The sequence below is a fragment of the Lactuca saligna genome, chromosome 2, assembly GCF_052625555.1.
Source record: "Lactuca saligna cultivar CGN05327 chromosome 2, ASM5262555v1, whole genome shotgun sequence".
In the NCBI taxonomy this organism is placed as follows: domain Eukaryota; kingdom Viridiplantae; phylum Streptophyta; class Magnoliopsida; order Asterales; family Asteraceae; genus Lactuca; species Lactuca saligna.
In genome coordinates this window covers 126,598,511-126,615,116 of record NC_136418.1, presented here as the reverse complement: position 1 = coordinate 126,615,116, position 16,606 = coordinate 126,598,511, and the positions used below count along the sequence as shown (strand labels likewise).

Sequence of the window (16,606 nt, the reverse complement as noted above, 5' to 3'; positions counted from 1 at the left end):
TGGTTATTTACAATTTACAAAAAGAAATATTATAAATTTAAATTAAAAAATTTGAAGGAAAAAAAACTAACGATTACAAAACACGGACAGAAAAATCTGACAACCAAATTACATAACATTACATTCAACCACGGGTAAGAACGGCGCATTCCTGAAACAATCCTAATGAATGAATTCTAAGGTGTTGTTTGGTTCGCAGAATGTTGCTGAAAGAATTGGAATTGGAATTGGAAAAGGAATATGTTAGGAATTTGAATCCAATTCCATGTGTTGTTTGGTTGGCAGGAAATGGAATTGAAATTAACTCCAGATTCTGTTTGGTTCGCAAGAAATGAAATTGGAATTCATGTAAAATGACATAATTACCCTTTTGCATGTTTTGCTTAATTTTACCTTGTTTTCTAAATTATATGGTAAGATACATTATGAAAACTATAAAAACGGTAAAATTTTGGCGGTGGTGGAAGTAGTGGTGAGGGCAGTGGCGGTGGTAGCGACGATAGTGGTGGGTGGCGACGACAGTGGTGGTGATGGTGGTGGTGGCATTGATTATGGTGAAGAAAGTGGTGGTGATGGTGGCAGTGGCAGCTGGCAGCGATAGCGACGGTGGTGATGGTGCTGGTGGCGGTGGGTGGTGGCGGCGGAGGTAGTAGCGGTCGGTGGTGGCGGCGATGGTGGTAACGACGATGATGGTAGTGGTGGTGGCGTCGGAGGTATGGTGGTGGTTGGTGGCGGCGGCGGTGGTGGTTGGTGGCGGTGGGAGCGATGGTGGTGATCATGGCAGTGGTACCGGTGGTCGGTGGCGGCGGCGATGGCGGCAGTGGTGGTGGTGGCATCGGAGGTAGTGGCGGTGGGTGGTGGTCATGACGGTGGGTGGTGGCAGTGGTGGTGGTCATGGCGCTGATGGTGGGTGGAAGTGGTGTCGGAGATAGTGGTGGTGGTTGTTGTGGTGGTGGTAGTGGCGGCGGTGGTAGTGGTGGTGGCGTCGGAGGTAGTGGCGGTGGGTGGTGGCAGCGGCGGTGATGGTGGGTGGTAGTGGTGGTCGGTAGCGACGGCGGTGGTAGTGGTTATGGCGGCAGTGGTCGTGGTGGTGGTGGCGGTGGCGGTGGCGGTGGTTGTGGTGGCGGCAGCGGTAGTGGCGACGGTGGTGGTCAATGATAGTGATGGTGGTGGTGGTGGTAGTAGTGGTGGGTTTTTTGATAAGTAGAACGGGTATTTTTGTAATCTGTCATTTTCCTTGATGAGAAGGAATGTTTTCCATCCAACTTTGGAATGAATTCACTTTCCACCATATGGTGGAAAATTTATTTCATTTAGGAATCTTTTTCTCTCTTCTAAGTCCAACCAAACGCATTAATTTGAGGGAATTAGAATCTTTTTCCCTCGAATTTCATTCCTTTCCTGCCAACCAAACGCACCCTAAGGGTTTGTTGTTAAAATCATACATGTGGTAACATAAAAGTACTTTTCGAACTAGTAAAATTATATATAAATAAAATAATTAAACGCTTAAAATCCAAAATTTTGATTTTAAAGTATCTTGATTATTACAATGATCATAAAAAACGATGAACAAGAACGATCAAGATAAATTAGAAAAGATAACTATTATGTCTCAAATAGCTATGAAATGATAACTATTACGTCTGAAATGGCTATGATACCACTATTAGGTGTTGGAAAATTCAAAACTAATTCAGAAATCATTGCACATCGAAAAATAATAGTTTAAAATATTATAATCTCTAAAAATCGGATCCAATTCGACAATAAATAATCAACTGAAATTAACCACACGATGTTTAGAATCCGTACATTGATATGTAGGATCCTTTTATATATGAGACTATAATGAGGATTGATCATCATTATCGGTATCTACATGAGTTGATACGAAATGTTGCTCGACACCAATAATCAAATAATATTCTTTGGTGTTCTTCATTTGCTCTTGTCCGTCGATCACAAATAGAGGGAAGCCAAGTGCTTGATGATTTTTGGGTTTAGGAAGGAGGCTTATTAGGCTTTTCAGTATTCACTTATTTCTATAATAACCAAGTTGTAAGGTAAATAAGAAAGATCATAATAAATAATAAGTAACCAATTATTACTTATTTATTCTGGTTGGTAAATGATAATTATCATATATAAATATATTATTTATTCCATATCTTTTTTAATGTTCTTAGTATGTGACTTCGTAGGTTTACTTATAATTAACAAATTAACAAGGGAAAATGATCTTTGAGGGTAATAAAGTATTCATCTTGTATTCATTAGGTCCCTTATCTTTTTTTTATCTTTATTATACCATTGAACTTGTAATCCCTGTTCACCAAAGCCACCGTGACCGGTTATCACCTGTTTTACCGGTTACCACATTTAATTAGAGATGACATGTCTTATTATGTGGAATTAATACACATGTTTCTCTTTCACCCGTTTGTCCTTACAGTTAGGGTTCTTTTTAATTGAGGGAAGAAAAAGTTCAATCGAAGCATACGGTTAGGAAATTGAAGACAACTGGTGAATGCGAGTGTTATAGTGAAGAAGATGGCCTCCGATTCCAAACAAAGTAAGTATTTAACAGTTTATTTACATTATAATGGTTTATTCGCACCAAAACCATTAGTGTACTTGAACGCTGTTGTTGTTTCAATCTGTGATGTCGATTTTGGTGCAATGGATTTCAAAGACTTTAACTTGTTCATTGCAAAGTTGATTGAAGGCAGTTGTGATAATGTATATTATTGCACTAGAAATGAACCATTGGCAGAGGGTATTAGGAGAATTACGAATGATGCTGACTACTTTGAGTTTATTGAAACGGGTTATAGCGATGAAGCCGGTCTAAGAATGAATGTGTATATAGACCACGAAAATGAACCTGTACTTGATTGGGCTGATGATGAAGGGCATTATTTCGACGAAGACCTGGATGATGATAAAGATTCACAACTTTCTGATGATATTCCATATGAGCATGAAGCAGATGATTACATTCCTTCTCTTGACAAGACTATTGGTGATGAATTCTTACATCGGGTGTCAGGTATGTGTAAGGATATAAATGATGAGGCTGAAACTGATGAGGTTGAAACCAAGAATGGAGATGACAAACCAGTGTACCCTGTCCATAATGAGAACCAGAAATGGGACAAAATGGTGCCAATTCTAGGTATGAGATTCTCTAACCCCATGGAATTGAAAAATTGTTTGACTAACTATGCAGTGAAGAATGGGTACAACCTTTATTTTGAGAAAAATGATAGTCAGAGGTTATTAGTGAGATGTTGTAAAGAGAACAAGAACCCCTCTTGTCCTTTTAGACTGTGGGCTTCCTGGATGAGCAGTGAAAGGTCTTTCCAAATTAAGTCATTAGTTGATGAACATAACTGTTCAAGAGTCTTCAAACTTGGTTCCATTGTAACATATAAATGGATTGGAATGCATTTTAAGAATCAACTTCTGAAGAACCCTAAAATGAGCATAAGGAAAATGAAGGCCAAAGTGAGTACAAAGTTTAACTTGATTGTTAGTGTCACTCAATGTAGAAATGCTAGGAGATATGCTTTGGATGAGATAGAGGGTAGTTTGATAGAACATTATGGTAAAGTATGGAGTTATGGAGAAGAAATAATGAGGACAAATCCTGGTTCAACAGTAAAGATAGATGTGAATGTCATGCCTGATTCCACAACCTACTTTTCTAAAATGTATGTTTGTTTTAAGGGTGTGAAGGATGGTTGGATTGCAGCATGTAGGAGGGTAATAGGGGTAGATGGTTGTTTTTTAAAGGGTATATGTAGAGGCCAACTGTTAGCAGCTATGGGTAGGGATGCAAACAACCACATCTTCCCTATTGCATGGGCTGTGGTGGAAGTTGAAAATAAGGAAACATGGAAATGGTTTCTTGACCTCCTTCTGGATGACATTGAAATGGGAATTGGTCATGGATTGACCCTCATATCAGACCAACACAAGGTATATTTCTGTTTTGTTTTGTTTAAGTTGAATGTTTTTGTTATGTCATCTATTTCATGCTTTCTTTCAGGGATTAATAGAGGCTGTCAAAGAAAGGGTTCCAGCAGCAGAGCATAGACAATGTGCTAGGCACATCTATGCTAACTTCAAGAAAAGTTTCAAAGGTGAACAATATAGGAAGTTGTTTTGGGCAGCAGCTGCTAGTACTACTCAACCAAAATTTGAGGCAGAAATGAATTCCATAAAAAAAAAATTGATCCTTTGGCTTATGAACACCTCATGGAAAGGGACCCTAAAAGTTGGTGCAGGGCATTCTTTGAAGTGGACAGGGCTTGTGATGCTTATGAGAATGGCATATCAGAAAGTTTCAACTCTGTTATTGATCTTGCTAGGAAAAGGCCACTCATCACCATGTTGGAAGAGATAAGGATTTATGCAATGGAGAGGATGTATAAAATGTTGCAAGAGGGACAAAGTTGGGGGAATTTAAAAATATGTCCATCTATAAGGTTGAAGATATCAAAGCTAAAGAAACAGCAAAGGTATGATATAACTTCTATTTTATAAATATTATATGTCTCATCTATAAGATTAATAGAACTTCTTATTTTTTTGGGCAGATTTTGGGGTGTTATACCATCTGGGATACAACAATATGAAGTTAGGATTGGAAATGATGGATATGCTGTGGACCTTAACAACAACACATGTGGATGTAGATCTTGGCAAGTATCAGGTATCCCATGTGTGCATGCAGTGGCAGCCATTTCATACCTTAACAGGAATGCAGAGGATTATGTTGCACCATGGTTCCATACAGCCATGTTCTTGACTTGTTACAACCATACCATTAACCCACTTAATGGTAGTTCCATGTGGCCTGAAGCTCCCTACATGAAGCCATTGCCTCCTCAAAAAAGAAGGTTACCAGGAAGGCCAACCCTTAAAAGGAAAAAAGATCAATCTGAGATGGAAAGCAAGGGGAAAACAAGGCATACTATCTCAAAAGCAGGTTCAGTTAATAGATGCAGTATTTGTAGAGAAAGGGGCCACAATAGATCAACATGTCCTACTAGACCAGCAGATGTAGCATCCACTTCAAGGCCAAAAAACAAGAAACCTAAAAAATGTAAAAAAGAGAAAGGTATGCTATTAAAACAATATAATTTAAATGGAACATCCAACTCATTAGCTAAATATTTGTATAGCAGGTAAAGTGGAACCAGTTCAAGTGGATCCAGTTCAAGCAGATCTAGTGGATCCAGTTCAAGTACCAGCTCCACAGGTTGATCCAGTTCAAGCAGATCCAGTGGATCCAGTTGATGTACCAGCTCCACATGTTGAACCAGTTCAAGTAGATGATCCACATCCAGATGTTGATGTCCCTGCTCAACTAGTTGCAACTAGGCAGAGGATACGAAAATACTCAGAAAGAATTACCAAGATAGGGTTGAGGAGGAAGGTTTTGAAGAAAGAAGGAAGCACTGGACACAACCCAATGGTGTTGGAATGATTTTATTTGGAAAGACAAACTTTTAGTCTTATAAATATGTAATTGGGATATTAGGACAACTGTGGGCACATGGCACATCTTTTGACATATTAGGACAACTGTGGGCACAACTTTTGTAATAGTGCACATGATGATGGAATATTACAACTTTGTCTTTTATCTATATGCTTTGGTGTACGGTTATTTGCATATAGATTGTTTAATCTTATATTATCTATCATAAATCAAGTAAATTTAGTATTACTACATTAAGCAAAGTTTGGTGTTGTTGTTGTTGTTAATCTGGACCATATTACCCTTGGATCACATCAACACATTAACAATTGATTACTGCCAAATTTAATATGGACCATTTTACCCTTGGATCACATCAAGACATTAACAATTGATTAATGCCAAGATTTAGTCTTAATACATTAAGAAATGTTTGATGTATCCAATGTGGTTAATCTGGACCATTTTACCCTTGGATCACATCAACACAATAACAATTGATTACTACCAAATTTAATCTGGACCATTTTACCCTTGGATCACATCAACACATTAACAATTGATTAATGCCAAGATTTAGTCTTAATACATTAAGAAATGTTTGATGTATCCAATGTGGTTATTCTGGACCATTTTACCATTGGATCATATCAACACAATAACAATTGACTGCCAAATTTAATCTGGACCATTTTACCCATGCATCATATCCAATTCATTAACCTTTTAAACATATTAATACTTCTTGGAAAGCACTCAAAACATCAAACTATCATTAATCAAAAAGATTTAGTCATAATACATCAAACAAATTACAACATTAAGGATTACATTTAGTCTTTGAATACAGCTAAACTAAGGGTTAAATTAAGGGCTAAACTACTTCTTAAACACAAACAACAGAAACAACACAATCATCACAACTTTATGAGTAAATAGCTTCCATTTGAGTTTTTCAAACTCTTGTCTAACAACCAAATTTTCTTGTTCCATCTTCATCTTACATATGCTGATCTCGTTTTCCAATATAGAAACTTTGAGGGTTAAATTGCACGGTTCTTTTTTGTCCTTCCCAGAATTGACTTCATTTTCAGGGGTTTCAGGCTCCAACCATTCCCAGAACTTGCATTTTGGTCCTTCATTCTTGAAAAAAGTAACAAATTGGTTAAAGAAAGAAGATAAAACGAAAAGTAAAAAACAATTGCTTTACCATGGAGTTAGGGCACAATCTGAATTTTTTTCCTGGATTGTCTTTAGTTCGTGAAGTTCGTACACGAGATGGTAACCCACAGTAACAAGGATTTTCAGGTTGAAATTCAACATTTCGTTTGGAAGAAATAGAAGAAGAAGAAGAAGAAGACATGTCGATCTAGGGCAAGAACGGGCAAGAAGATGCAGTACTTAACTTTGCAATTAATAAGCCCAGTTTATGGCACATAATGCCACGTAATATCCACATAACTAGTAACCTACAACAACCGGTATCAAGGGCTTTGGTGAACAGGGATTACAAGTTCAATGGTATAATAAAGACAAAAAAAAAAAGATAAGGGACCTAATGAATACAAGACGAATACTTTATTACCCTCAAAGGTCATTTTCCCAATTAACAAATAAACTGTCTGTAATTTGCACATATATCCACTAATATTGAATTGTCATCTTCCACTGACGATTGATGACCTCAAAAAATCCACATGCTCCTTCATCGTCTAATTGTCACATGGATATTAGCGTTCTCTTAATTTTTGGTACGTATCTAAATACTTCGATGTCCAATTTGAGCCAACATTGGTTTGGTGTCAAATAAACTTCGTATTTTGCAAGAAAAAACCTATAACACTTTGGTACGGTTGTACAAGGCATGTGTCCAGCCTATACATGCCCCAGATGTTATGGTTTTGAGAACTCCCATACATATTGTACCATATTCTATACAATGACGTACTCAGAACCAAAACTATCAGGTGGCTAAAATATATAAGGATAATTATAACGAAAATTAATAGAAAAATATGAACTTTTGCAAGTGTTTCTTGGGTTTTTTCAGTGAAAATGGTGCCAAAAAAAACTTAACTGGGTGCCAATTGTTCAATTACATAAGAAAAACTTAATTTGTGCTAAATTTTTTGAATAGAAGCAATATTTAAGTGGGACCATACACCCCACTTGTTATACACTAGATCCGCGACTATTCTATAAGCTCTTGAGAACCATTTTGCAAATTGTACCAAGTGGATGTATGGCATTGACAAAATTTTCCCTGCCCATATGAAATCAACCCTTTAGGCTATTTTTTTTAGCTTCTTGTTATCACCTATGTGATGAAGAACACTTTAGGAAGGTGGATAAGGTTCAAATAGATGATGATTTTAGGATTTCATACGGTTGGACCATTAAGTATTTCTTTTAGAATGATTTACATATGTATTCACTATTTTAATCCTAAATCTATATGAACCCTAAACATTTGGGTTGAGAGGCACATATCTATCAACTCCTCACATCACTATGTCAAATGTCCTATGGTGAGACTTTGAGAATTAGTATTTAAAATTTTCACTTTAAACTCATGTTTTGAAATTTACTAATCATCCTCTCATACTTGTTTTAAAGACAATATTGTATTTGCTTTTAAAACATGTGGAACCATTTCCGCAATGTTTGAACTTGAATGGATTGTTGTAATAATGATAACAAATATAAACTGAACATACAAACGGTGTTTTAGATTTGTCTTTGACTAATAATGTTAATTCTTGCAAATGTTGCTAGATACGTTGGATTTCACCTTCATATAATTAAAATCATCATTTTTTTCCTCTGTATGCCTCGTGGACCTTATATGAATACAAATGTCTTTATTCATGTTATTAGTTACTGAATTGAGTATGTTTTCCACAACTAGATATAATGTTTCCCAAAATTGTAGCATACTTTGATCCCATATCCAGACATTGCACTTTGCTTTTAGGTAATGTACTTTAAACGTTTATTATATCCACCAATTCTAATACTCTAAATCATTTATAATATTCCTTATTGTCATTATCACCTTATGTGTTCATTGTTCACTCACGCATGAACTATGTAAATTTGTGGTATTTAGGTTGTGTTTGGCACGTGAGATTTAGCTGATAAGGTAGGAGGGAGTCTTTCCTCCCAACCCACTCAACTCACTTTCACATTAGCTCCACTTCAGTTTTGCTTTCTCACCTCTCTTCCATCTTTCTCAACTCATAACATATGGAAACCATATATTTTCCAACCAACTAAACCCGTGCAATTTTTGATTTTAAAATAAACACAAACTAATAAAAATTAATTTATAAAATATTAAAAATATACAAACTAATTAAATACATACAAATTTGTTTTAGCTTGAAAAGAGAAAGAGACTCTCATCGGGTTGTATAACCCACTAAATCCTCTAAACCAACGGTACCACAAGGAAATGATCATCATCTTGGAGATATCCTCCCTAACTCCAACCCAAACCTAAAAATAAATAAAAAGATTCCACACTATCTTTTCTAAGCTTAGCTTATTTTTTGAATTTTTTTAAATTTACATGTTCAACAAATCAAAAAGTTACTTATAAACTCTAGCTTTTTAAAAATCTATTTAGACCAACTTTTGAGAAGCTTTTTTAAAATGTTTTGAATATACCATTAATTGATTATAAAAAAACATATTTAAACATGTTCTTTTAAATGTCATTTTATATCTTTGAACAAACTTATCAAATAGTTTGTAGCAAACGTCATTTTTGTAAGCTAGCAACTAGTTTTTCCGTTAGTCTATCAAACATAGGCTTAGATATATGTATTCTTTCATATTTACTACCCTTGAACATTAGTCATGAATTTTAGTACTTCATGTTCCATTTTTTTTAATCCACTCTAGTACTTATGAACATAGTGCATATGCATGTTTCTAGTACTTTATTCATCCTTGAACTTTTATACACCTTACATATGATAAAATGACAAGTAAATTTGATGCTCTTCGTGGATGTTTAAATCATTCCTAAACTTACTAATACTTCGTTGCTTCCCATAATAATCCAATGCACACATCACTCTACACCAAAAGCAAGCATTTTACAAAGTTTAAAATCCCCAAAATACAATCAACCACTATACTTTTGTGTTTCCTTTGCATGAAATTTACAGGAGCTTCAGGCTTCCAACTGAGTTAAGTAGCTTTTCCCCATGTATTCTCCATGCATAAATATGATGACATCAGTAAGAAAATCTAACCATGGTTAACCGATATCACTTCACTTGTGATCTAACCATGAATCATGGTTAAATTTTTTATGCCACTGCAGCTTCAACTTCAACTTCCTCCTCCACATCTGTTTCTGCAGCCGATATCAATGAAGCTGATTGGATCTTCCCAGCATGCTCAAGCCTCATCAATATCACTCCCCTGAGACAGGTACACCATTACAAACATCAACTTAACTTAATAATGTTTTTTAGAACATTTGTGTTAAATGACACCATTATACCCTTCTGTTTGTCTAATTCATATGGACTTAATGTGAGTAAATCACCATTTTACCCTTCTTGTTTTGTGTATTTACTTATCAACTGAACTTACTGTCTAAATGAGAGTAGATTACCATTTTACTCTTTTGTCTATGTGTATATCATATGGACTGGATGAACTGTGTGAACATGAGTAAATGACCATTTTACCCTTTTCACAGAGATGCTTAGTTACCTTGCATAGCGTGACTGAATAGAAATATCCCTGACTTTAATCCGGTTGACTGTACCACTCTGACTCACAAGAACAACTTCTTCATCACTTTCACCATCATCTGTAACAAAAAAAATATATATATATTAAAAAACTAAAAAAATATATTTTTGGTAACTTACATTAAAGCTAAAACCAGAAAACCACATTACCTGCTGTAGTAAAACCAACTACGAAAACAGCTGCCAATTTGTCTTCCGATGAAAACTTAAATAAAATAAACAAAACCCATCATAATAAACTCAAAAAAAAAAATTAAACATTAAACTTGCTTCATGTAAAATGGAAGGATATACGCATACCTTGTACCCCTTTAATCCAATCCTATTCAAAGGTGATTTGCGAAAGTGGCTGAGAGGAACTCGTTTTCCATAACCATTTTCAGACACAAACAACAGCCATGGCCCGTGTGCTCGGTTACTACAAATAAAAAAATTAAGAAGTTGAAACAAAAATAGAAGAAATTTTATAAAAATGGGAAACAAGGTTGATGAAATTACGGGGTGTCAGGAGTGCTAGATTCAGATTCACTTTCTATTCCATCCTGTTTGGTTGCAGGTATAATATCCACACATGCCATTCTATCGCCTTCTTTCAGTCTCATTGCAATCTGACCTCGGCTATGTCTAGTAAGTGCTCGGATCTATAAATAAAAAGTTTAATAGGTTATAAAAAAGCAGTTAAACCTGATAATAATCCCATTTGATTTTATAAAATGTAAGCAAAAATAATAGAGAACTTACAATATCACAAGAACTAAGAATAACCATTCCGTTTTGTGAAGCCATTGCAATATAGTCTTCGTTTGTGCAATGACGGACCCATTTCAGTTCATCACCAGGCACCTAGAAAGTAGAGTATGTGAGACTTATTTTATTTTTTCATGAGTAAGTTACATTTTTGGTCCCTGAGTATAGCTGACTTTTGCAATTTTGGTCCCAAAAAGTTCTCTTGCAAAATCAACAGCAGACAAAAATTGCAAAAATCAGTGATACCCAGGGACCAAAAGTGTAATTTATTCTTTTCTAAAAGTATTACGAGTATATTACATTTTTGGTACCAAAATTGCAAAAAATAGCCATACTCAGGGACCAAAAATGTAATTCACTTTTATTTAATAGTATAATGAGTAAGTTATATTTTTTGGTCCCTAAGTAAGTATAGCTGATATTGCAAAAAATACAGACCACAATTGCAACAGATAACTTTTTTGGATTGAAATTGCAAAAAATCAGCTACACACAGGGACCAAAAATGTAGTTTACTATAGTATTGAAGATGAATAAATATAAAAAGAAGACAAACCAATTGAAGTGCTATGATACCGGATGACCTAATGGATGAAAAGTACATCAAAGATACTTTTTTAACATATCCATTTGCAGTTAGCATTAAAAGATATTGATCTTCAGCAAAATCACTAACAGGGATGATAGAAGTAATTCTTTCACCATCAGATAGGGACAAAATCTGAAAGTAAAAAAGAATAAAGGAATCGAAACACATAAAAGGGTAGAATGGGAAATACAGTTACAGATTCGCATACCTGGATCAAGGGTGTGCCTGCAGCTGCCCGAGAACATTCCGGAATCTTGTAGGCCGCAGCAGAATACACAATACCCTTATCACTACACAAATGAAAAAAAATGTCATTATTGGTCCTGTAGTTTGACATTGTGTCATTATTGGTCCCTAAGGAAATACCTGAAAAACAGGAGTCGATCATGGGTACGACATACAAGAAAGTCTGACATTGTGTCATTGACTCTTAGTTTCCCAACTGATTTACCAATGGTGCCACGTTTTTGTTGATTAAAAGTGTCTGGTTTCATTCTTTTCACATAGCCCTTTTCACTGAGTGCCTGACATTGGATTAATATGTTTTTAGCATCATAAAAGAAATAAAATAATTAACCGAGTTTTTATTTAGAGTTTTGATTTTGAAGTACCAATAACATTTCTTCATTTGGGATAACATCTAAATCATCAAGTGTGCCATTATCAGCATCTTCCAAAGTGGAACGACGTGGAGTTGAGAATTTGTTCTTTATCTCAATTGCTTCTTGTTCAATCACCTAAATAGAAAAAAAAATGTATAACAAATAAACAAACTTTACACTAAAGAAAACTAATAAAAAAATTAAAAGGAATACGGTATACCTGTAATATTTGCTTTTTGCTTGATAGAAGTTCCTCCAAGCTAGAAATTTGGTCAGTTAATGATTTCCCTTCATTAATGTATTTGCCTCTCTATAAAACAATAAAAGACATTTCTTAATGTGATTAAAAAGATAACTAGAATACATAATGTTCAAAAAAAAAAAAAGGCAACAAATAGAGAAGGTGTAGGACCTCGAGTAATGTAAGTCTTCGTAGATTGATATCTAATATTGCTTCAGCTTGTTTTTCGGATAATTGAAACCCTGCAATATAGATCATAATCATAATTTCACATCATCAATTCAAAAGAGCAAGTAAATACTTTGACCATGTCACTGTATAAGTAATAAAACAATATTGAGCCTTACTTTTCCTCAGATCAGCTGATGCAACTGAGTTACTTGTAGCTTTTCTAATTACATCAATTACATTATCGATATTATCTAGCCCAATTAAGATGCCCTTCATTTACCCAAAAAATAAAATATGTTAATCAGTCATTAGCCATTCATTTCTTAGTGGGGTCCATATCAGGACCAAAATCTTTAAGTAAACAAATGTTTATGTATATATACATATACTTACACTTACATACATACATACATACACATACATACCTCAACAATATGATTTCTGTCTCTAGCTTGTGCAAGCTTAAACCTTGCACGTCTTTCAACCACTGAGCATCTAAAATCCAAGAAAGCCTGTAGGATAAAAGATTAAGTAAATAGAATATAATTAAAAGTTTGTGTTTTGTAGACATAGAAACCTAATATATAAATATAGTAAGAGAGCATGCATATTTAATGAGTTACCTTAAGCAATTCTATTAAGCCCATTTGTTTAGGTTGTCCATCGAGAATACTGACAGATGAGTAAAACATGAAAAGTCAAAATTCGGTCAACCCTGTTTAAATTTCAAGATTTTATTAGGACAGAAAGTGACCAACTAATAACCACTCACCCAACCATGTTGCAGCTAAAACTTGACTGTAGAGCAGTGGAACGATATAGATTATTCAGAATAATTGCTGGATCAGCTCCCCTTTTAAGCTGAAAAGTTTAAATGAAAAAAGTTTAAGTTTGTAAAATTTCAGAAGCTACTTTAAGAAAGAATTTTAGAAAACTACCTCAATGACTATTCGCATTCCAGATCGATCACTCTCATCACGGATATCACTTATGCCTTCCAAAGTCTTGGAAAAAGGACAAAAGAGTAAACTTAGAGCGTGTTCAAATGGAATATTATGAGTTTAAATTATACACCATGAGAGGAGTACCTTGTTCTGAATAAGCTCAGCAATTTTCATGACAAGAGAGGATTTGTTTGTCTGATAAGGAATCTGTTCCATATAAAAAACAAAAACATATAACAAGTTAATGCATATATGTGAATATGTGATATGTGATATGTATTTCCATTGTGTACAATGTGATAGACTGATAGTCATAGAGAATAACCTCTTTTACTATAATTGCAACGCTCTTTGTTCTGGAATCTGATACTTCTATCTCTGTTTTTCCTCTGACAATGACACGACCTTTACCAGTTCTATATGCCTCCAAGATTCTGAATCAACAAAAATTTGAGAATTTATTAAAATTACTATATATGCAATTTCTTGGTCACAATAAAAAAAAAAGAGGAGATACCCAAGATTTCCCATTATGATTCCTCCTGTTGGGAAGTCAGGTCCAGGCATGTACTCCAGCAATTCTTGCAGCTGTTACAAAATCAAGCAACTCCTCAAGATTATGTTTGAGCAAAATAATAGAGAACATTGAAGATAATAAGACTATTATCAGAGAATAGAGCAAATACTGTGGCATCTGGATTATGAATCAACACAATTAGAGCATCAACTAACTCCCCAAGATTATGTGGAGGGATATTGGTTGCCATTCCCACCTAGAAAAAAGACATAAAACTATGAATTAAAATTATATAAACATATAATATAAATGTAACTATGAATTAAATACCGCAATCCCTGAAGAACCATTCAATAACAAGTTTGGGATCCTAGCAGGAAGCAATGATGGTTCTTTTAGAGAGCTGTCAAAATTTGGAACAAAATCAACCTGCCAAAAAAGTGGAACTTAGGGCATAACAATTATTTGCTAACATTGTAAGATTAGAAGGTTGAACAATACGTACTGTATCCTGATCCAAATCTGATAGAAGCATTGTTTCAGCAAGTGCCTGAAAAAGTGAAGCTAGAACAATGAGTACCTCTATCACTCATTCACTCTATGTTCTTCTCATAAGCTAATATAAATGTAAAACAACACACATAAACATACTTCCAATCTGCATTCTGTATACCGCATTGCTGCAGCATTATCACCATCCACTGAGCCAAAATTCCCATGACCACTCACGAGTGGACAACGCAGTGAAAAATCCTGGAAAGAATTATGTGTTCACAAGGCAAAAGACAAACTATGGATAAGTCTCTCTGTATATTGAAACTTCAGAGGTGATAAATTTCATTTGTGCTCGTGTAAACTTCTTATTGTGATTCATGTTTAATTACCTGTGCCATTCGGACCAGTGAATCATAGACAGCAGTATCACCATGTGGGTGAAACTTACCAAGGACCTGAGAGAGAGGAAACAGTCCAACTGTAAGGTTGCATCATCAAAGGATCATATAAATAGGCAGTAACAAAGAACAGGATTTGACTATGTAAAAAGCTGTAGTTAGATCATAACCTCTCCAACAACTCTGGCACATTTCTTATGAGGTTTACGTGATGCAAGGCCCAATTCATGCAATGCATATCTGCAATCACAGTAAAAACAAGATGAGTAACTATTACGAGAACTCTGATTCAAAGCAAAAACCTCATGAATCAGACCTCCATTATGTGATAACCCTAAGTTTGAAAAAACTCACAATATACGGCGGTGAACGGGCTTCAATCCATCACGAACATCAGGCAATGCTCGTCCAAGCAAAACGGACATAGCATACGACATATATGCTTCCGTGGCCTCTTTATGAAGCTCCGTAGGGACAATCCTCCCATGCCTCGATTCGCCATCGCTACCTGCAGCTACCGTCATTAAACCCCCATTTCCGCCCTCTCCCCCGTCCTCGACACCCTCTGTCGCGGTATTTTCTCGCCGCTTCGAACTCACCGATGTCAGACGGCTAGAACGTCGAGCGGTCGAGAGGAAACGCAGAGTATCAAGACTGCATCCCTGCCTCGATAGTCGGGCAGTGGAAATTGGTAAAGCCAACTGATTGTAACATCGAAAAAATCGAAAGCTGTTTGTGAATGCCATCGAAGGATTGTTGGATAGGGAGTATGAGGGTTTCATGCCATCACAAAACGAACACTCTCGTCGTCTCTACGCTACAGAGTTATCGGTATTTTTGTCTGGATTTTGGTTTTATGATGCAAATGGTAAAGAGAGCCTTAAACCCTAGTAAAAGGGTTCATGCGCGCCAAGTTCTTGATTATGTTTGTTAAATTATACTTCTACCCCGAAGGAATGGTTTCTTTCATTTGGGTCCTACTTAGAATTTTTAGGTATCTATTATATATTGTAATAAGATTTTTATGATGTCAGATTTTGAATTATTTAAATTTTATAATGTTATATGTGGTATTTTTTTTTTCTTAATAAAAAAATTAACTAATTACAGTAATTATCATATTTATTATTATATATATAAAGTATTTATTATATTAAACGTGTAAATCAATACTATAATAAATGAAACATTTATTATTTAAGATAAATATATTTTTTTCGTAAAATAAACATAATAATAAATAGTTTGTTTTTTCTACCACTAAAAACATTTATTATGATTTTTTGTTACATAAATTAAAATAATGAAAAATTATAAAATAATATTGTCAAATTTGAGATATAATAATATATATTTTGTTAAACTTTAAGATGAAGTAGGCGCTAAAATATTTAATGTTTACACATTGATATAAAACTTTTATTTTTAATAAACTCGTGCAGTACACGGATCTCACACCTAGTATTATTTTTATATAAAATGGTGTCTTTTGGTTTATTGCGATTTGCGGATTTTTTCAACAGTGTTTCAAGTGGTTTGGTATCAGTTTTAAACCAAACAATAAAATAATAAGGTTTTCAAAGGTCTGATAACGTCAAAGGTTTTATACTCACATTTACTCCTAAATAACGTCAAATGT

General features: G+C 34.9%; 2 protein-coding genes and 1 long non-coding RNA gene across 3 annotated transcripts; 1 reads left to right on the top strand and 2 right to left on the bottom strand.

Annotated features, from left to right (window-relative positions):
- Positions 1–4,260: 4,260 nt before the first annotated feature.
- Positions 4,261–5,497, top strand: LOC145030068 (uncharacterized). The gene is made up of 3 exons (XM_078978496.1): positions 4,261–4,526; positions 4,605–5,128; positions 5,196–5,497. Exons 1-3 carry the CDS (start codon positions 4,264–4,266, stop codon positions 5,495–5,497), a joined length of 1,089 nt encoding a protein of 362 aa, XP_078834622.1. The 5' UTR covers positions 4,261–4,263.
- Positions 5,498–6,243: 746 nt separating this feature from the next.
- Positions 6,244–7,030, bottom strand: LOC145029061 (uncharacterized). Its single transcript, XR_013676344.1, has 2 exons — positions 6,702–7,030; positions 6,244–6,634 (listed from the first exon to the last, which is right to left on the bottom strand). It is a non-coding gene; the product is annotated as an uncharacterized LOC145029061 (long non-coding RNA).
- Positions 7,031–9,418: 2,388 nt separating this feature from the next.
- Positions 9,419–15,881, bottom strand: GYRA (DNA GYRASE A). The gene is made up of 27 exons (XM_078980109.1): positions 15,322–15,881; positions 15,138–15,207; positions 14,959–15,024; positions 14,726–14,827; positions 14,580–14,624; positions 14,405–14,503; positions 14,244–14,330; positions 14,075–14,145; positions 13,883–13,991; positions 13,702–13,764; positions 13,552–13,617; positions 13,386–13,474; positions 13,237–13,285; positions 13,039–13,125; positions 12,790–12,883; positions 12,614–12,684; positions 12,422–12,511; positions 12,211–12,336; positions 11,966–12,123; positions 11,808–11,889; positions 11,567–11,731; positions 11,005–11,106; positions 10,762–10,904; positions 10,564–10,681; positions 10,414–10,468; positions 10,223–10,322; positions 9,419–9,925 (listed from the first exon to the last, which is right to left on the bottom strand). The coding sequence occupies exons 1-27, from the start codon at positions 15,747–15,749 to the stop codon at positions 9,811–9,813; spliced, it is 2,850 nt and encodes a 949-aa protein (XP_078836235.1). The 5' UTR covers positions 15,750–15,881; the 3' UTR covers positions 9,419–9,810.
- Positions 15,882–16,606: the final 725 nt, after the last annotated feature.